Source organism: Corapipo altera, unplaced genomic scaffold (assembly GCF_003945725.1).
Source record: "Corapipo altera isolate COAL_440 unplaced genomic scaffold, ASM394572v1 49, whole genome shotgun sequence".
Lineage (NCBI taxonomy): Eukaryota > Metazoa > Chordata > Aves > Passeriformes > Pipridae > Corapipo > Corapipo altera.
Window position 1 is genome coordinate 5,108,988 of NW_020884879.1, and position 22,810 is coordinate 5,131,797.

At 39.1% G+C, this 22,810-nt stretch overlaps 1 protein-coding gene across 4 annotated transcripts in view; it reads right to left on the reverse strand.

Moving 5' to 3' along the window:
- The window catches only part of B4GALT6 (beta-1,4-galactosyltransferase 6), a 70,565-nt gene extending 47,827 nt beyond the window's left edge, over positions 1–22,738 (reverse strand). For 3 of the 4 annotated variants that reach the window (XM_027638814.1, XM_027638812.1, XM_027638811.1), the window contains exons 1-3: positions 22,177–22,738; positions 6,182–6,298; positions 5,718–5,831 (exon numbers count right to left, since the gene is read on the reverse strand). In XM_027638814.1, the coding sequence (XP_027494615.1) occupies positions 5,718–5,831; positions 6,182–6,298; positions 22,177–22,291 (346 nt within the window). In that variant the 5' untranslated portion in view covers positions 22,292–22,738. Of the gene's footprint in view, positions 1–5,717; positions 5,832–6,181; positions 6,299–7,137; positions 7,192–22,176 lie in introns of all 4 variants that reach the window. The other variant, XM_027638813.1, reaches the window with a different exon arrangement.
- Positions 22,739–22,810: the final 72 nt, after the last annotated feature.

Sequence of the window (22,810 nt, forward strand, 5' to 3'; positions counted from 1 at the left end):
GAATTTCAGTATTTCCCAGTAAAAACAGTCCTTCCATAAGACCTATAAACAAAATACTCCTAATCAGAGGACACAGAACAAGCAAAGTAATTGGAATTCTGTACCCATTACAGAAAATTAGGGTCACCTTTCATTTCAAGTACCACTCTGAACAATTCTACATTATCTGCACTACTGAACCTTTACTCAAATTCTGTGTGCCTTCCTACTGCACTTCCACATTAAAAGAAAATGCATCATCACTACACTAAACAAACTTCCTCAATTTAAATTCTAGATGATTATGCACATTTCATGTATAATCTTCATCCACTGAATCACCACTGTCTTCATCAAACCAATTCATAGTAGCTGACTAGGTTTGAAAATCACCACCACTAGAACTAGTGAGCCCAATGGGAAAAGCATTCACAAAAGGCTTTTGATGAGAGTGGAATTCAGTAAGTTATTGAATAAAGACCACAATATGGTTTTAAAAAAATCAGGTTAGTCCTTATTATGAGAAAATATGAACACTTAGTTACTTGATAGTTAAAAGTTCTCAATAATTAGCTTATGCATGTACAAAAATTTCAAAACCGGAAATAATGACTTACAGTAAATACCCTCAAAAGCAGTAGAAGGAATCGAGAAAATCTGGGGAGAAGAGTAGTGTAACACTCATTAACCAGAAACTCAACTTGTTCTTCAGCAACTACTATGCTCTAGATCATCAAACAAAAATCTTGCAATAACTATCTGACAAAAACACTATAAAATATCCTACTTATTTTTGCCTAAAAATTTAAATATTTTGGTGAGGGTTGGTGTTTCAAAGTCAGTCAGAGAAATCACTCCCATTTTCTCCCCTGTGCCCATACCAAAAAGATCCTATTTATGTCAAAAGATTGCTTCATGTCACTGAATTGACTAGCTATCTAAATCTTTTTGAAAAACAGAAATTTTTGGAACATACTAGGAATAACTATGGTTTTCAGAAGAAGGCAGAAGATACTGCAAGAGCCATTTTAGTTTTGGATATGATTAAATATAGTACTTCTTGTAAATGAAGAAGGTAACTTTTTAAAGTAAAATCATAGGGGGGAAAGTATCAAGAACAGTACAAAATGGAAATCTTTCAAGTGTAGATTTAAATAAACCCACATTTATGTAATTATTTTAGAAAAAAAAGTTAACCTGGCACTCACTAAAAAAAACTGTATAAATATATAACAGAACAAGCTAATCCTACAGAGATTTACATAAAAATTTGAAAAGAATTAAAAATAATCATAAAAAAAAAAAGCTTGGGTGATCATTTTTGTTGTGTCTGAAACACTTCAATAACCTGAAAAAGAAATCTTACAAAATGTAGGATCAAGGTCAATCAATGAAGTAAATGAAAAAAATAAAAATCACTAAATCAATTTCAACTACCAGGAGATAGAGAAGCAAAAAGAGCCTTTCAGTTTATTTACAGAATCTAATAGGAAAAGAAAGAGAAACAAAAGTCAATTACTACACCAGAAAAGGAAGACAATGACATACAATATGATGTGACTCAGATGGCTTAGTCTCCTGAGAAAAGTTTAGATGTGATCAAGCTGCTTACAGAGTTTAAATTTAAAATTTAAAAAAAAAAAAAAAATCAAATGGTAAAACAGTATTTAGATAAGGGAGGTGCTTCTAACTTCATGCAACATCAAGGAATTCCTTCTAGACTGTTTAAAAAGTAGCTCTAGTAAAACCTGAAGTATTGGTACTAACTATCAAAAGTACACAGAAGGTGGGTGAATAGAATTCAGCACTTTTTCCCTGTCATTGGTGGGGGCAGGAGAAGGCACCTCTCTAAGTATCTGGGCTTAGTATTCACTACTTCCATTAGTGTCTAGCAAGCTGCAATAAGACATATTTATATAACCCACAAAAAAAAGAAAGCTGAGGAAGCAAAAAGCATTTTGAAGAAGAGAATCAGAAAGCAAAATGATTTCAACAAATCGGATACATACAGAAATCAATAGAGTGAAATTAATTTAAAAAAAAAAAGTATGGATTGTTACCAAAGGAGAAATGAAGCATACAGAGACAAAACAGGAAATACCTGGCTATGCTGCAGTATCTAGAAAGATATTTTTACAGTTTATAATGCATTTCCTATTAATATGAGCTAATGCAATAAAATGCAATTGCACAAAAATAGCAAAGCTCACCCTGGAATATGTTAACTGCTGTAACATGAAAGACAGAGAAGGTAATTACTACTTTCTTTTGTAACCAGGGTTTTACCCAGCTACAATGCTTTAAAAAGAAATCAAATTAGAAATAGTCTACAGTACAAAAAATCAAGATGACAAGAGCTTTAGAAACTATGTAGTCTAGAAAGGTTTCAATTATCAGTTTATCTACAAAGGAAGACAGACAGACTCTTGTATGCTTCTATCTTGAAGTAGAGGTGTCTTGCTTATGAATTACAACAGCAGTGCTCAACCAGTGGGTTATAACCTGAAAGACTGAGTCACACACAAAACGCAATAGCTGTTCCTATCTTAAGAGCATATGCACTTGGGACAAAACATGATTTTACCATACTCCTTTCATGATACAAATTTGGCAGGTTGATGTAAAGAAGAGAAGTTGACTTCTATAATAACCTTAGACTATTAAGCATGTCAAAATATACATGATTCAAGAATCCTTCTTCCCTGGCTATCTCAGGACTACCTACAACATTTCATTGCATTAAATGGTCTTCAGAAAAGATTGAGTTAGATTATAATTAAACACAGAGATGATGATTAAAAAGGTATACATGAAAATTAAAGGGTGAAACACATACCCCTTTGTTGAACAGCATCTTATCCAGTGAATTATTTTCTATTAAAATTATTATTTCTCTATTAAATTAAACATGAAAGAAAAAGTACAAAGCAATTATTGACAAAAAAAAAAAAAAAAAAAGAAAGGATGGTAAAAAGAGAGCAGCACCAAGGAGACCCATAGAGAAATTCTAGGAGAATTACATATGGCAAACATGGCTGATAGCAACAATGGCAGAGCACAATGCTTCCCTACTCTGACAATTCTGAACACCTGGCAATTTAAAACAAACTGCATCAAAGATTTAAGATAACATACTGTAAGTAAGCTGAGCTCTAAGGCACCTAAGTACCTTCTGACTTGCCTTATTCCTCCACTCCTGGACAACAGACTAACACACAAGTAGAACTGGTAGTTTTGAACTAATCTCATAGAATTCCAACTGCTTAATCCCTTGAAAGTGCCATTAAAAATACTAACTTATATGCATTTGTCAATTATTTTTTTATACGTAAAATATTATATAAAAATGTGATATTGAAAATCAAACCCCACTTCTGGAGGGAAACAGGCTGAAATAAGGATATTATCACACCGTGGGGCTAATTACTATGTGGCTTAAGACAGTTTTCTATATGATTTTGTTTCATAAGAAACAGTAACTTTTGGGTCCATGTCTGTATATTTAAAATGTTAAGAGACAAAGTTTAGAATCTAGTACTGAAAAGACACACAGACAACATACACTGTTTCTGTATTCTTCAACAGATAAATTTCTCAGTCAAGATAAAAAAAAGTTATCATGGAATCTAGATTATCCTAATAAAATCCACTATTTTTCTTTGAAGAAAAATAAGTCAGAATTCCATTTGGCTGTCAGCAACATTGTTTGGTATGATATGGATCTGAACTGCTATATTAAATACTTAATTATTTGTTCATGCTGAATGACAACCCACAGATTAGGTCAGCTGTTAGTCTAAGAGTTTAGAATTCTGGAATGCATCACAAATAGTTTCAGAAACTATTTGAAATTTTCTCTCTTACAGATCGGTAGTTTAATTATTTGATTTTAGATACTGCAAGTAAAATAAACAGTGTAACAGATACTGCTGGTTACTAAAAAACTCACTTCTAGTAACATATTTACACTTATTTACAGAGAGTTGATTCTTCTTCTCTAGCTGGTACATTCTGACACCAAATGAGACAGTTCTATTTAAGTAATTATCTTAGAGAGATTTACTAATGCTACCATTAGTTCTTCACTCAAAAATAGTCTGTCTACAAAACATTTACCAGAACTGAAGTAATTCAATGGATTACTGACTCGAGTTCTGATTTCTTCCAAATGCAGAGGCCAAAAAAAATATTTAATTGTCCTTTGCTTCCTACAGCAACTACGATAATCTAACAACAGTTCCTAACAAGAGAAAGAAGCTGAAAACTCAGTAGTGGTTTCTATGAAGGAAGTTTGTTTCAGTCAAGGGACTGTAATTTTATGGAGGTTAAATATCAGAACAATTTATAATAGCAAACTATCAACAGTGAAGGTCAATGTAAAGCAGTCAGCACCTGAACTGATTTGCCTCTTTCTTTTTAGTGTTTTAAACAGGCCAGTATTTAACAGCTGTTAGGTACCTACCTAACCCTTCCTGGTTTTTAAGGATTGCTCTCTCTACAAGCTGGAGGAGAGCAAACAATGTCCATAATTTTGTCTGAACCTGAACAATGGCAAGTTTTCAGGAAAGGGGAATACACATGATAGCTTACAGTTTTTAACAAGAACTTTTAAGAATATTCCCAAAGCAAGCTATACAAAGCTATACTTTCTTTATAGCAAGGGAAGGACTCCTCTCTCTGAGCAGCAGAAGAAACAACCCGGATGAACTGACAGTAATCCTCATTCCCTGTCTCCCTGTGCTGCTGGGGGAGAGAAGGTAGAACCTGAGAAGGAGGGAGGGGTGGAAAAGGTGTTTTTAAGATTTATTTCACTTCTCATTATCCCGCTCTGTTTTTGTTAGTAAATATCCCTATTTCAAGTCTGTTTAGCCCATGACAGGAATCAGTAAGTGATCTCCCCGTCCTTATCTCAACTCACGAATCCTTAGTTATAGTTTTTCTTTTCTGTCCAGTTGGAGAGGGGAGAGATAAAGTGGCTGTGGTGGGTACCTGGCATCAAGCCAGGGTCAACCCACTAAACCTATTTAATAGCTTGAGATCTTGAACATCTGCATTTGAAAGTCTAATTTTAAAATTTACTGAGGATCACAACTTCTCATTTGTTTTGTAAGTACTAATCCCTCATTATGGCAGGGCTTTGGCATTTTCTTACCCCTATCAATTCTCACTTCACTACACCATCCTGTTCAGTTTCCTACATATTGGTCTAATTGTGATTACCTGATAAAGATTTGAGAACTGGTTTCTGACTCAGGAATCCTTCTATTAGGAATACGATTTCAAAAAAGCAAATGTTTAACTATTCCTCAATATATGCAACTGTGAATAAGTACTTTATATGAAGTTCGAGTATTAATAAAAACATTTATTTTTTAATTTGTAGAAACCAAAATTATTTATAAATAAAATTTAAAACACATTAGCTGTCACACCAGGCACATGATGTGACTCTTGAGGATGGTCCTGTGCAGGGCTGAGTTGGATCAATGATCTTTGTGGGTCCCTTCCAACTTGGGATACTCTGCGATTCTATGATTAGTGAGGAGGTCAAAAGTAACACATTAGTTACAGGCAACCTTCTGATAAGCATCATTGTCCATTATCAGATGTATTTTATTCATTATTTTCTGCTATATACTTGGATTCCTTGCAATTATGTTTTCTATTAAAATAACTGTATTTTGTATAAAGTACAATTCAATTTACTAGATAAACACCAAGGTCAGTTTAAAACTTACTCATATAAGGCAGCTTCTCTGGACAAGCCTGGTAAGGAGAGTAGGTGAAGTTCTCTGGAAGATACATTGTTGTTTGAGCAACGCAGTCACTAGAATTGTTTCCTTCAGGATAATCTTAAAAAGAAGAGTTGATTTTTGTAAAAACCTACGTTATCCACTGAATTTGTAACATCATCATGCAGGTGAGAGCATTAACTTTGTAAGCAGCAAATTCATAGTAGCATGATTAAAAAAGCATTTTACTGCACTAAAGGAAGAATAACTAAATTATGGTATCTTTGTTACAGCTGTGACAAATATTTCTTTCTAAATTACACTGATAAAGAGTAACTATTTGACCTTCACTCTAGTTACAGAGAAGTAGGACTTAGGTCCAAATTTTCCTAATCAAGCTATGTCATTACTGTTTGGCTTTTTTTAAAAAAGCTCATTTAAAAATAAAATTAAATAAGAAATATTCTTACCTGTCCCATTCAGTGTAGTATTTTTGTTAGTGTACAATCTGATCATGTGTCCTATTGTTTTTACATTTTCTCTCAACATTATACCACGAGCTTGCACCATAAAGAGATACGTGTTTGCTGATAAAAAAAAGCAATTTTGAATTTGAATTAAAATAGAGTATTTCCAAATTATTCTAACATACATTTATAATGTGTTCAACATTTGTTACTATGCCTGAATACATGGTTAGTGAACATTAATTCTTCAACATGAAGGTCCGCAGAGTGAAACCTAACAGCAACAGCACACAAGAATAAAATGGATTCATAACCACATCCCCGCTTTCATTTCTTTTTAACTTACAAAAAACAACTGAGAATGACAAGAAACAATTTAATTTACCAATAAAAAAGTTTTCATATGTAGATATATCCCTCATATATACATCTTCACATATATCATTGAAATACAGGACCAAAAAAAAGTCTAGATAATCTTTTAGTCCAACATAATGGTCCCCCTTTTTACTCATTAGTTAACACAACTTTCAGCCAAAATGTGCTGCTATTCATTCACTCCCAACAGCTGTTCTGTTATACAACTGCTACAAATCACTGCCAATCTCAAAGTATTAATGTTTGGTAATTATACATGAAATATTTATTATTGACATCAAGGGTGAGTAAATCAACATTCTGAGTAATTAAATGACTCACTACCAACAACAGCATGAAATATTCCTCTATGTCAGCCATGCACCCAAAGCCCCAAATCTGATCTCAAGACATTTCCTTGTCTTAAACAGAAAGAAGTAAGGTAGAAATGAAGCTCCACTTATAACTGAGCAAGCAAATGTCTATCCAGGACTCACAGAGCTCAGAAACTATTGCAAAGGGAGGGACAAACTTCCTTTATGGAACAGTTTTCACACTGGGTAGCAAAGAGGGTCAAAGGGATCATCTGTCACTTCACTTACGTTAAGCTCTCAGTTGTCTGAGGGATACTTGGCTTGCTGTAATTAGTAATCACTCTAACAAATCAAAAAAAATGTGCTCAGAGTCTCTGGAGGAAAGAACTAAACATGCCAGAGGGAAAAAAAAAAAGTTAGAATATTATCTCAGGAATTCCACTTCATCAGATGACTCAGCACCAGTGGCACGAGAGATCAACCGATAACTTCTTACAGCCCAACACAGAGACCAGAGCTCTAGAGTACTGCATATAAAGGACTCGGACATTTCCAGAGGAAAATATATTGATTAATCCCACCACATTAGCAAACAATCCTACTGACAGCTAAAGAGATACAAACACCAACATAATCTGTCAAGGAATATTATTTGCAAGCCCTACAACAATAGGGGTTTTTTTTTAAAGAATTGAGGGGTTCTCACTTTCAAAAACTCCTTATCAAAACAAGGAATATTAGAGGCTCTGAATATCCCAGGTGCTATGCATGGTATGTAATTTCATCAAACCCTTTGCCAGCATGACTACCTGTTTTGGTTAACAAGAGTTTACATGTGTATAAAAGTTACTCAGCTGCTAGGATTCTGAAGTTGTCTCAACACTCCCTGGCCACTAAAACAGAAACAAAAGAAAACAAGAAAACTACAACCTTAGCCTGATGAGGTTAAGTGGATTTTTGCAATTCAAAAAGGACAAAAATTTCCTAATTACCAAAGAATTATTTTCTTCAAATTTTAACATATTTCAAATTGGTATCATCCCCCTTCTTTTCCCCATGTATGTTCCCCCCTCATAAGTACAGCTCCTCTCTTCTGTATTTTCCTATTCCAACACTAAAATAATGTTATTTTGTAATATAAATCACTTAGCAAATACTGATTTCAGAGATAATCTCTGGAGATTGTACACTATATTCTGCTTTTTAGCATGATATCAAAAGCCAAAGTCACCTGAGTTTCTATCTCTGCAGAACAACAGGTTTATAGAAACATGATCTTAATTCACATATATGAGGTGTGGTGGGTTGATCTGGCTAACAGGTAAGCCCCCATCCACTTGCTTGTTCACTCACCTGCAGTGGGACAGGGGAAACAATCAGAAGGACAAAGGTCTTAGGAACCTGATAAAGTACAGAACTGTGACTAAGCCTTTCAAACAAGTCCAGAACAAAGTCAAGAGGACTATGTAAGTGTTCTCAATTTTTATGGGAAGTGTTACTGCAGTCCAGATAACATAGATATAAACCTTGATAAAACGGACTTTCTGCAAAAGCATCTGTATCTCCCCTTCACTGAAGGACAAATTACTTCTTCTGATTGAGGAGAAAAATTTGAAAAGACATGCAAGACCTTAGTGAGAGAGAAAGCTCAAAAAGACATTTTTCTTAAAAGTAGGCACCATGAAAAGACATAATCAAAACAAATATCACAAAAAATCCAAACCAGGAAAAGTCTGCTGCCTTGGCTTAAGCATTCATGAGTGCTCTTGCTAACAGGAAGATCAAATTTTGCCATGTTTTTATCAAGTTATTCTTGTAGTTTACCCCAATCTAAGATCTCGTTTTCCCAGCTGATCTGTTTGTCAACTCACCATCCAGCTCTACCCAAATACAATGAAATATTCTCCTCCTTTCTGTGCAGTGTCTGTCCCAGCTACCTGGATCTCCAGCACAATCATAGTTACAAGGAGCACAGATCTGATCAGTTTATTCAACTGTCATTCAACACCTGATTAGGTAGCAGTAGATACTTGAACAGCCAATTAATTACATCAGAAGCTAAAAGCATTACACAAAAATCAAAGATATTAATTTAGTCCTAAAAATAAATCTCTGGTACAGGTTTGTTTCTGTGAAAAAGAGCACAGTTCAAATGTCATATCAGCCAACAGCAACAAAGCATTAAAGATAATCCACACAGGCCAGAAGCATAACAGAGAAATACATATTTTCTGCTAGTGTGGTAGGGGAAGACTGACAGCAGAATACCAAGGACTGGAGTTTGATGAATTCCACAGCAATCTTGGTACTTTAATAGTCATCAAATTCCTGAGCTTGGCACAGGTTTCCACAAACCTTAGCTATGCTGTCACACCATGTTTCTGAGGACAACTGTAGGAGGCTCAACAGGGCAAAGTGTTGGGTCCTGCACTTGGGTCACAAGAATCCCATACAGCACTACAGGCCTGGGGGAAGAGTGGCTTGAGAGCTGCTCAGCAGAAAGGGATAGCTGGCTGAACATGAGCCAGAAGTGTGCCCAGGTGACCAAGAAAGCCAGTGGCATCCTGGCCTGTATCAAAAATAGTGTGACCAGCAGGACCAGGGAAGTGACTGTCCCCCTGTATGCGGCACTGGTGAGGCCACAGCTCAAATATTCCAGCTGGTTCTGGGCCACTCATAAAAAAAAAATCAAGGTGCTGGAACATGTCCAAAGACAGGCAATAAAGCTGGTGAAGAGTCTAGAAAACATGTCTTACGAGGAGAAGCTGAGGGAAGTGGGGTTGTTTAGCCTGGAGAAGGCTCAGGGGGACCTCACTGCTCTCTACAACTACCTGAAAGAAGGTTGTAGGGAGGTGTGAGTCAGTCTCTTCTGCCACGTCTCAGTGAAACGACGAGAGGAAATGGTCTGAAGTTGCACCAGGCAAGGTTCAGATTAGATATTAGAAAAAATTCACTGAAAGAGTGGTTAGGCATTGGAATAAGTTGCCCATGGAGGTGGTGGAGTCGCTATCCCTGGAAGTGCTCAAGACATGTGCAGATGTGGCACTTGGGGATATGGTTTAGGGGTGATTATGGTGGTGCTAGGTTGATGGTTGGACTAGCTGATCTTGAAGGTCTCTTTCAACCTTGATGATATCAGGATTACGTGAATATGATCGTTAACATGCTGGAGTGCCCCTCAAGTGTCTGTATACTAATGAACTTAAGAGATCTCTGTGCAGTACCAGGCCTACAATCTTACCAGGAATCACAGAGACAGGGTGGGATGGCTCCCATGACTGGAGTGTCGCAATAGAGAGATATAAGCTGTTTAGGGAGGACAGGAAAAGAAGATGAGGAGGGGGAGTCACCCTTACTGTGAGAAAACAGCTGGTATGCATGGAGCTCTGCCTGGGGATGGAAGAGGAGCAAACTAGGAGCTTACACGTTAGGACTAAAGTTGACATTATAGTGGGTGTCTGCTATAGTTCACCTGGCCAGGAAACTGGAAGTGTATCACCACAGCCAGCCTCACATTCACTGGCCCCAATACTCACAGGGTCTTCAAAAATCCAATATCTGTTGGAGACACACCACAGCCAGATAAAACTCCAGGACGTTCCTGGACCGCACTGATGGCAACTTCCTGACACAAGTGATAGAGATGTCAGTGAGGAAGGTGCTCTGAAGGACCTCATACTCGCCAAGAGGTGTTCATTGGGGATATCAAGATCAACGACAGCTTTGGCTAAAGAGACCATGAGATGGTGGAATTCAGGATCCTAGGGGCAGGAAAAAGCAAAAGAAAGCTTGCAACCCTGGACTTCAGGAGATCAGACTTTGGCCTCTTCAAACACCTACATGGTGGAGTTTCATGGGATAAGGCCCTCAAATGAAGAGAGGGACAAGAAAGTTGGGTAATATTCAAGGATATTCTCCTTCAAACTTAAGAGAACTTCATCTCAATGAAAATGATGACAGGTAAAAATGCCAGGAGGCCTGGACGGATGAACAAGGACCTCCTGGAAAAAAATCAAACACAAAAAATAGTACAGAGGGTAGAAGCAAGGACAGGTAATGCAGGAGGAATACAGAAACAATATCTGAGCATCCAGGGATGCAGTTAGGAAAGCTAAAGCTGAAGCCCAAATGGAACTGGATCTGGCCGAGGATGTCAAAGGCAACAAAAGGGTTTCTACAAGTGCATAGGTGACAAGAAGAAAACTAAGGAAAATGTGAACTCGCTGCTCAAAGTCTGCAGTACTGAATGTCACCTTCGTCTTAGTCTTGCTAGCAAGATTAATCTTCAGGAATCCCAAGTCCCAGAGACCAGGATGGAGCAAGGAAGTTGTACCCTTGCCCTTGGTGGAAGAAAATCGGGTCAGAGAGCACTAAAGCAAACCAAACACAGGTAAGAACATGGGCCCTGATGGGATGTATCACATGCTGAGGGAGCTGACAGATGTCATTGCACAGCCACTCTTGACAATCTTTAATTGATCATGGTGAGGGGAAGAAGTGCCCGACAGCTGGAGGAAATCAAATGTTATTCCTATTTTCAAGAAGCGCAAGAAGGAGGGCCCAGGGAAGTACAGGCTGATCAGCTTCCACTTTATCCCTGGGAAGGTGATGGAGCAGCTAAACCTGGAAACCATTCTTCAGATACATGAACAACAAGAAAATTATCAGGAATAGTCAGCATGGCTTCACCAAGGAGAAGTCATGCTCTAGCAACTTAATAACCTTCTATGATGAAATGACAGGCCTGGTAGATAGGGAAAGAGCAGTGGACATTGCCTGCCAGGACCTCAGTAAGGCCTTTCACACTGTATTCCATAAGATACTCATAGAAAATTGTTTGATGTACAGGCTGGTCAAGCAAACAGTGAGGTAGATCAAAAGCTGACTGATTGACCAAGCCCAAAGGGTGAGGTCAGTGACCAGTGGTGTACCTCAGGGGTCAATACTTGGTTCAGTCTTGTGTAACATCTTCATTAGTGATCTGGATGACAGCTAAAGCGTACCCTCAGAAAGTTTATTTATCACACAAAAAAGGGGTAAGTAGCTGATATGCCAGAGGGCCATGCTGCCATCCAGAGCAACCTCAGCAGGCTGGAGAAATGCGCTGACAGGAAATTCAAGACATTCCACAAGGAGTAGTGCAAATTTCTGCATCTGGGGAGGAACAAGCCCATGCACCAATATATGCTCAGGGGCACCCACCTGGAAAGCAGCTTGGCAGAAGAGACCTTGGAGGTCCTGGTGAACACCAAGTAGAACGTGAGCCAGCAATGTGCTGCCAAGGCAGCCAACAGCATCCTGGGATGCATTAGGAAGAATGTTACCAGCAGGACAAGGTGATCCTTCCAGCCTTCACTCAGCACTAGTGAAGGCACACCTGGAGTACTGTGTCCAATTCTGACCTCCACAGTAGAACAGAGGAGAACTGGACAGTGTCCAGCAATGAGCCATGAAGAAGACAAAGGGACTGAAGCATCTCTCCTATGGTGAATGGCTGCAAGAGCTGGGACTGTTCAGCCTGAAAAGAAGGCTTAGGGGGATCACATTAATGGGTGCATGTGTACGTATACAATGTATATGAAGGGAAGGTGCAAAGAGGGACAGAGCTGGGCTCTTTTCAGTAATGCCCAGTGACAGGACCAGAGGCAATGGCCACAGACTGAAACACCAGAGGTTCCATTTGAACACCAGGAAACTGTCCTGTACCATGAGGGGGATGGAGCACTGGCACAGTTTGCTTGAAGTAGTTGTGGAGAATATCCACAGAAATATTCTAAAGCTGTCTGGACGTGATCCTGGCAAATTGGCTCCAGGTGGCCCTGCTTGAGCAGAAAGGCTGGACCAGGTGCCCTCCAGAGGTCCCTTCCAACTCAATTATTCTGTGATTTCACTTCTACTATTGTCTTCCTGCATTTGTACCAACCATCACTGTCATAGTGCATGGCCTTGCACTATGGCCTTGCACCAGGAAGGCAAAATTTCACATGTAACCAAAGAAAACATTTAACAATGTAACCACGTAGAACCAGTTTTATTTATATTTTCCTTATTTTACTGTATATGGTCTGCAGTAAGAAAGAATTTCTGACTCAAGAAACATAGAATACAGACTGTCACACAGTTTACAAGGTAATTAAATGGGAAGTGCAGTGAAAAATGAACAACACACCCATATGGAACACCTTGGAATCAATACTATACTCCATGTTCCACTTGAAGCAACTACAGTGTAAGCATGAGCTCATACGTAATTCAGATGAAATTTTACTATCAATTGATCCAGACCTGTATCAGCAATCATGAGCACATAGCCACACATCAATCATCAAAAGTCCTGGTTTTAGGTCATTATTTAAAACTCATTCTGATAAAGCACATTAGGGCATTAAAAGGATGATCCTGTAATTCAGAGGACATATTAAAAATATCAGATGGCTCATTTTTTGTCTTAATTCTTTATAGCTCACTAGTTATTAATAGTTTTAAGTGTTAGAGTGAAAACAAGACCATTGGGGCAGGGGGTGGCAGCAATGTATTAATTCTTGAAGTATAAAAATAACTGTTAAAATGGCTCAATGTTTTACATCAGGTAGCTTTCTGTTATTAAAATATTCACCCGAGAATATTTACACTATTTTTTTTAAAGAAAAAGGTCTCATTCACAGATCGCTCTCTCTCAAGGAATCAAGCTCCTTCCAAGCAGTACACCAAAAATTAAAGCACTTCTTGCAACACTGCGTTAGTTTATAATCCCTCAGCTTCACAGAAAAAAGACAAGACTCAGTTTTACATAGAAACTTAGTAATTTATCATGCTGTACACATACACCAAAGCAAAGCCAAAAAAATATGCCACACACTTAGAAGCAACCAACATAGTAAAGTATACAACAGAACAAGTGAAGCTGAAAATGGATCAATGACTGACATTCTGAACAACAGCAGGAAGTTAGAACTCTGAATACTTTAGCAACATAGGAAAGCATTAATTAGATTACAAACGATGATTTCTTAAATGCTAAACAAAAGATGAACAAACTTGGAGATCACAAATTTGATTTAAAAATGCAGCTTTTATCCTAAAAATAAAAACAAAACCAAAACAAAACCCTCAAACCAATAAACCCAAAAACAAACATGGAAAAAGCCTTATCTCAAGAATGCTATCAAAGCAATAAGCAAAAAGTTAACAACCCACAGCCTTAAAAAGTAAGAAGATGATCAACCCTCTGAGAGTTATACACTGATCTTTCCAGGGGAAAAAAATTGCTGGAAAGCTCAGATAGGAGATACTTCATAGAAAATCTGTGGATGCTGCAAAATGCAAATGCAAGAAACACAGCTTTACAGAAAATTGGTCTTTCCAAATGACCATCGACCCTAAAGTTACTCATCTGCTAGTCAACATCTGTTTTACAGGACTTCTGAAAAGCACATTCAACACAATGCATAAAAATTGGATTCAAAGGAGTTAAGAGAATGTTCTCCACTAGTAATTGTAAATGGGGAATCGTCCCATGGGGGTATTTCTAGACCACATCCCACATGGATATGTTCTCATCTCAAGGTTATATGATATTATTCCCAGTAATACTAGCGATATAAATAAATTATTGGCAGAGTTTATGCATAGCAAATTATCATAAAAGTGTTAAAGATTAAATTCTACAATTAATCCAAATATACAGTAAATAGAGCTCGACAGAAGCTTTGCTTCTAAAACATCTAAGATCTAGAAATATTTTCCACTACTGGATAGTGACCTTAGTCTGTAAAATTGATTCATTAAACAATTTAGCAGTGAAGGATGATACCTAAATTAATGTAAGACTGTTGTTAACTAGTTCCTATTCACAAACTGAAATTTACCATGAACATCAATAAATACTACAGTAAGTGTTCAACTTCCTTGGGATTTTATTTATTTTTACACATTTGTTGTTAATCAGAAGTTGTTTTTAAAGCAGATGCAACAACCAGGAAAAAAGCAAAAAAAAAATTTATGCCTTAAAATATAATTTTACCTGATTTGTTGCTGAATATTTTAATAGCAGTTTTGCACTATTTATAAATTAACAATAAATTCAAACTTCTTTCACAGGGATGGTGAGACTGCATTGTTTTTTTAATACTTCAGACAATCCCTGTATATTCACTGCCACAAAGCATGCCAAATGGATGAGTCCTCTGACTGCAAGTCTGAGGAATTAAATAAATGACAGTTCACTGTTTATTGGAGACAATAGAAAAGAGAATCTCAAATTTCTTTCCCTAACAATATTTTTAAGCATGATAAAGGATATAATGTTCAATATACTTTCTAACACTTTTGATACTATTCTACCCTCTCAGAATACTACAGCAAGCCATAAAATAGTTCAATAAATGCACAATGAACTGAAGGTAAAGAAGGACAACTGCAAATCTAAGAATGTGAACTGACCATTGGCGATACCTTGCAAAAAAAGCTTCTTTTATATCTTAAAGTCCTGAAACCAATCTCTACACTGTGTTCCCAAGAATCTAACACTGGATCCCACACAATGCATAATAATTGCATGATGTTTCCCATAACACAATTGCATAATTTGAATACAAAAGATTACCTGAAACAGACTAAGAGCCGCAGAAAAGCAAGCAGAGATAGTCACTTGCAGAAGCAGTCTTATTAACGAAAAGCCAGTAGATAAGCTATCTTTCACCACAGACAGGTATGGAAATGGTTAAAGCTTTGGCCATGTCAGTAAAGCATCACAGTTCAAATAAATGTTCCCAGGGAATACAATCTCTTCTTCTCAAGCCATGAAAAGAACACATTCAAGTAACTGGCTGGCTTAAGTGAAAACTCATTTCACATGGGGTCTTGTAATTACTTTGCCCTTATGAAGTTAGCTGCACATCGTAAGTGCTTGGGTTTTTTCCCTTTTCTGTCTAAGAATAACACCACAATATGAGTATTCATTGAAATCTTATGTAGGCAAGTTCCCTGACTAATAACTACTAATACCTAAGGACTTCAGGAAAAGTATTGGATAAAGATGCAAAACAACTGATTCAGAAAGAAACATGCATGTTTATTCAAAGCTAATGTGTTGGTAAAAGTGAAAGCCAGTGAGGTGCTAGGAATGACTGTGCTGGGCCAACATAATTGAAAAATCTTTGCACTTCCCAGAATAAGGCAGAAAACTTACCTGCCTGAGTTCATAATGAGCTCAAGCTGTTAGTCAGAATGCTGAAGAACATCTGATCACTGGAAATCAGAGATCAAGCAGAGAATGTTTAAACCTCATTCTCTTCTTTGTGCAAGAGATTAATCAGAAAGTTGACTAAAATTTTTCAGTTAAAGGATTGGATTAAAATTTGTGGAACTGAAGTGAAAAACTGCAATGCAAGCAAGAAAAAGACCTCTGCAACTAATGAAAGTACTCCTACCTCCAAATGAAGCCTTTAATAACAGATAAACTTCAATAATGGAATACAGCTGAAAATAGCTCCCAAACAACAACCAGGCTGTAGTAAAGAAATTACGAAACAATGGGACAGACAAGTTTCATTCACTCAAAAAACTTGGAAGAGACCCATGAGAACAATTCCCTAGAGAGGAGTAAAAGAAGGCAATAGTGAAAAAAAAAAATACAAACATGAACATCTACAACATCCTGCAAAACTCATCAGCTTTTTATCAGGTATCTCCACACAGCATCAGAGAAGGAGAGTAACCAATGATTTCTTTTGTTTTAAAGAGGTTAGTTGTATTATTCCTATTTCAGTGCAGCCCTTGAGCTGCAGTAAACCCATACACAGGCTTTATCACAAAACCCTCAGACAAGGTATTGCCATCCGTGTATCATTGTGGCAAACAAAGTCAACAGTATCCTGTCCCATATTAACAACCAGCAGACCTATAGGAGCAACTAGTCTCCTCTATTTAGCAGCTTGTGAAACTGTATTTGGGGTACTATGTCCAGTTTGGGCACCTGAGTAAGAGACAGACACTAATATTCCAAAGTGAGCCCAGAGGAAACCTTCCAAAATAGAGCATATTTTGTACAAGCACAAAGCATAAGAAATGGGTTTGTTCAGTCTTCAGTAGAAATGGCTAAGAGGAGGATGAATTTTTTGCTGTCTTCAGCTATACAGCAGAACTGTATATAGAAGGCTAAACTGAACACTTAAAGGTACACTGTGAAAAGACAAAAGGCAATGAACACAAGGTGCAAGATGGAAAATTTTAATTGCATATTACAATCTTCTCACCGTTGTCAAACACTGGAAGAGGTTTCCCAGAGAGACAGCAGAATCTGCATCCCTGGATTTATTCAAAACTCAACTAGACATAGCTCTGAGCAGTACGATCCAGTAGGATCTGCTTTCAGCAAGAGATTGGATCAGGTGACTTCTAGGGGTCCCTTCCAAACTAAATTTTTCTATAATCACACAGCAAGTCTTTGGTAATACTACAACAGCCATAGCTGACAGGAACAAAGAATATCAGCACAAAGGCTGTGCCCACATTCATAGGCACAGCACATGGAAGCACTGGTAAAAATTTATCTTGCTCATAACACTTGACGCACTCTCTGCCATTTTTGTACAAGTTCAAAAAGGAGTGAGATCATCCTTTCCTATTAGGAAAACTACTTCCTAATAACAGAATAGGAAATAGATTTATGTAAAGTTGTAAGCTAAAACCAACGGAGATGCTTCAAAGTTCCAACTAGCCTGCACAGCTGCCCTTTGGTTAGGATTGCCAGGGAAGTAGCAAAGTTTTAATAAAAGAAGCAGAAGAGCACAGGAAAGAAAACAGCAGCTGATTTTAACTCCTCAACCTCATTTTACCATTCAGGATTCCTAGTTACTGATGCCAAAGCAGACTGCATCTTCCTTGATCACTGCATTGTTTCATAACCAGTTCTTAAGAGAACTACAAAGTTCATCATGTCCAAGGTGGACAAGTTAGAATCACAGAACGTGCTGACCCATCAGGATCATTGAGTCCAACTCCTGGCACCATGCGGGACACCCCAAGGATCACATCACGTGCCTGAGAGCGTTGTCCAAACTTTCTTGAACTCAGAAAGGCTTGGTGCTGTGACCACTTCCCTGGGAAGTCTGTTCCAGTGCTCAACCACTCTCTGAGTGAAAAACTAGACTGCAATTCACTACAATATTGAGAGCTCTAAGGTGCTCTTCCACCCAGTCTGGTAAAGGTTCTCTGCTGCAACCAGACAGAAAGGAAAACCCCAGAGATGAATAAGTGATCATTTTCTGAGATCAGTTATGTTGTCCAGTGTCTTTTCAGTTATGATGCTGAATAGCAAATTGGAAAAGCAGGGGGAAAAAAAATATCTCTTACAATACTCAGATTGGCTTGGCAGTGAAATAAGACCAGCAAATGCTCTCTTGGTCACCATTGCCTTGTTAATTTGTCTTATTCTCCTCATCTTTGGATCCTTTCCAGGATGTAAACTTGAACATACCTAAGTATTCTGGATAGCTGTCAGGACCAGACAAAGACTATCTGAGTCCATTTTATCACTACTGTTATCTACAATAATGAAAGAGAATGTACTGGTGCCAAATATTCTTGCTCTCAGCCACCTTCTTCAGTCTTTACTACATGGATATTTGTAACTTCCAGTGAAGTTTCAGAATCACAGTCTATCTTTATTGACTAATTCAAAATCAGAAACTTCAGTTTCTATCCTTTCATTTCATGTACCAGAGAAAGAGCACCAGATGAAGTACTTTCAGAAAAGTGGTCTTTCTGGAGAAGCAGCACCTGTTATCTGCTTTTATTGAGACTATCACACAGAAGTATCATTAAATGTTTACATGAGATTTTTAAATTTTAAACATTTCAATGTTTCATTCTGCTCTCATGTTTGAGCTCCTCTGACTATCAAAAGGCCATAAGGGTGCTGCTGATGTAGGGTTGCAGCCATCTCTACCTCATCCAGTCGTCTGTGCTTACAGAAGAGGGAGAAGGAGGCACATGAACAATCCAAACATTATGTATGAATTTTCCTCAACCATTTATATTTTTATATTATGTGGAATATTATATGTCTTAGTCTCAAACACAGAACTGTGCCCGAAAATGTGAAATGCAAATGCTTTTCCTCCCCTCATATTCTAAAATACATGGGATAATAAAAGCTTCTCTTTCCCAAAGAACTAACATTATCAGAAGAAAAAAAAAAAAAGCTATGCAGTGATGTTACTGTAATATCTGTAATTTTTGTGCAAATAAAAACTATAAAATATTAGACAGAAATAACTAAATACCCTATAATAAGTAATTAAGATTTTTTCCCCCAAAACAAATTGTCAATATTTCAAGTTGACCCAAACTGTATTTGCCAAAAAACTGCAGTTTTGCTACAAAAATGCAGTAACTCTAGTTTCTAAATAGTGTGAAGGGAAGAGGGAATGTGATAGTGACCTCTTTAAGAATTCTTCCAGTACAGACACCTTCCTTTGATAAGATATGAATTGCTTGCTAAGAGGGAATCCCACCCTAGCAGACCATAAGAATTCAAATTTTCAATCCACTTTGACATCTCAGGAAACCATTCTGCTACATAATCCACTTATTTTTCCCCTCCCACCTTCCAGCACACTGCTGCTCCATAAAGCATTTGGGAGTGAACTTCTCCCTCCGTTTCAATTCCTCTGACCATCAGGAAGAGAAACCAGCCAGGGAACAGCTCCAGTTCCCTACAGCACAATTAGAATTTCTATCCTCTCTGACACCGTGCCTTGTAGTTTGTTGAGGATGAAAGTGTTCTGATGAACTAAAATATCCTCAGTAAAACATATCTGTAAGCATAAATTATGGCAGATCCCAAACATTTATGACTTAGCTGCAGAATATATTTCATGAAAAGCTGCTCACAGGTAAAGTGGCTGAGCTTCCATAAGTAATCTTAAGCCCTCTTCCTTTCCACACACACAAAATCAGCCTTGACTTAGAAACATCTGTTTCATTACATTCAGTCAAAAGGAGCAAGCAGAGTGAAACATTCTATTCTATCACAATATGCAAATGGCATGAGCATACAGCATAGGATTATTAGATGAATCATCTGCCTGTAAGCTTGGGTGTTCCTAGGTTTTTTGAAAACCTTCCACTCTTACATTTTCCATGAATATGCCAGGATGCTTGTTGGGTTTTAGATAATATCTGACCTTCTTTCTCTCCATTCCACCCAGTAACATTTTCAGCAGCAAATTCCTGGGAAATCAGCATCACATCTGGAAGGTGATAGGCTGATATACCAGTGTAAAAACTTTCCTACTGCCCTTTCCTTTACCATTTTCTATACTCCTTCCCCCAGGACCCCCCAAGCCAGCACAGCTTGGTAGCATTTCAAGGTGGATCGAGAAGTGCCATAGACAAAGAATAACTTCAATATTGCAGGGTTTTGATTTAAGCTGGATGAGTTCAGAACACAACTGCATACAGGTAGGGCAGCACAGAATTAATCAGCAGCCAGAAAGAGATGTAATCTCTCAAACTTATGGAACTACCCCAAATTTTTGTATTGTTAAACCACAGCTTGAAAGGGACAACTACAGTATATATGTCTGAGATAGGAAGAGAGACCAGTTTCAGTACAATTTGTTTTTCCTCAAGGTTGATCAGACGTAACTTACCCCAAGAAGACTTATGGTACATACTATTGATTTCATTTTATTCCTAATAAAAAGGAAACATATGTAATTTTCAACAGCTGAGCAGCAAGATAAAGTCAGGAATGAAAAGTCTCACCCCACTAAAGGCTCTGATTCTGTACAAGATACTACATAAACCTCGTTTAGTGAGAAGATGTGCTTCCTAAAAAGATATTCACTGAAAAGAAGCATTCAAATAAAAAGTAAAACTTCAGCTGTGCCCATTATGTAAGATGTTAATAGTTTCACTTAGAAAGATGTGTACTCTGCTATTTAGGTCGTACACCAACTACTTGTAATTAAAGTCTACTTTACATATATATACACATATATATATATACACGTATGTATTGCAGCAGTGTCTCAAAGACCTAAGATTTCTAAATGGACTCTAGCAGCATCATTCTCACTTGCAAGACTACATCACATCCCTTTCAGCAAGGAAACACTGCCAGATAAGAAAGTTCAGAACTCCAATCCATGATATATTCCCTAATCATTTTTATATTTATTTGAACTGGAATAATAAATGACAGGCTTGTCAATATTGTATGAAGTATATAAGTGTGGGAGAATTATAGAACTACAGGAGAACTATGTAAGTACAGGAGAAGCAATTGCACCTTGAAAGTGTTTACAAGCTAAATATAAGATAGTGAACAAGAGGGAGCCAAATAGCATGAAGTCGCAGTCAATAGGAAACAATTCCCGCAGATTCAGTGGTCAAATGTGGACATTTCACAGTAATGACTGCAGAGAGGCGCTTCAAGCACTGACGACAAAGAGAGATGATTTTACAGGTATTTAGGTAGCACCAGAAAAGCAAGGAAACAGGCAGAAGAAAGTGGAAACGTTCCCTGGAAAAAAAAGAAAACACTGCCTAGTCAACAGACACCCAACACAGTGAAAACTCACAGAGCACCATACAGGATAGCACTGGCCTTAGCTCTGGGGTAATGCTAACCAGTTTCGAAAGGATCATCCAGTGAAAAAAAGCCTGACAGTCTCCCAGTAACAGCAGAAGAGTAAACTAAGGAAAATAGCACGGTTTTTTGTCTGACACAAACTTGCACAGTTATTTTATGAAGATTCTCCTAAATCAACTGTTTGTCTTCTCTCTCCCCTCCGAGGTGGTTCCTCCAGAAGTGGAAGTTAACAAACTGTAAAACCTGTGAAGAGAGATCCCACTGACGGAAGTAAACAACAAACTTTCAAACTGGTTCTTAATTTTTGTTCACACGTGCTTTATTATTAATGCAGTTACTAACAATTCGAAAGACGAATACATCCAACTGAGTCCAGCAGTTCTGCAGTTCTTTCCTTGTTCCTGCCGTTACAACACGGTGAAGCGGTGAGCTGCTTTTGTGCCTCACTTTCCCAGCCTGCGAGGCAAGGGCAGCACCCACCTACCTCGCGATGGCACATGAACCTTCTAGAGCATTTGAAACCAGCAGAACAAAGATGAGGGATCAGCGCACGTTACCGCCGCCCCCGCCGCCGCCGCCCCGATGCTCCCCGGGCGGGCGGGATCGCGCTGCGACCTCCGAGCCGCCCCTCGCCCGGCGCCGTCCGTGCCCTCCCGGTCGCTGTGACAGCCTGACACCCACCGCCGCCCTCACCCCCGCTCCCCGGGGAGCGGCCCCCGACTCACCGATCCCGGGGGCCACGTAGATGAAGTAGAGGCAGGATGAGGAAAAGGAGAAGAAGAAGATGAAGGCGAGCATGGAGCGGTTGGAGACGCGCAGCGCCTTCCGCAGCAGTGGCATCCTCCCGCCGCGCCGGCCGCCGGCCGCTCCGCTCAGTCCCGGCGAGCCGCGGCAGCGCTTCCTAGAGGGAGACGGCCCGCTTCTCCCATAGATCGGGCGGCGAGAAGGTGACGAGGGGGCTCCGCTCGCCCCCTCCCTCGCCGGGAGCGGGCGGGTCGGGCGGAGGCGGGCGGGCGGGCGGTGGGGCTTTGTGACCGCTCCTTGTTCCCCTCGCGGGCGGCTGGAGCGGGGATGCCCGCGCTGAACCGCCGCCGCGGGGACGGGCCCCCCTAGCGCTGCCGCGGGGCTCGGGGGACGCTCCCGCCGCTGCTCACATGCCGCCGGGCGCCGCGGCCGCCCTCTCTCCCGCCTGCTGTCCCCTCACTGGCGGCGGCGGCGGCGGCTGTAGCGGCGGCGGCGGCGGCAGCAGCAGCAGCAGCATCCCCGCTGCGGGTGAGCAGAGTCACCTCCGCGCCAAGCCCGGCCCGGCCCGGCCGCTCCCTCCTGCTCCTGCCGCCGCCCCGGGCGGAGCCGCCCCGC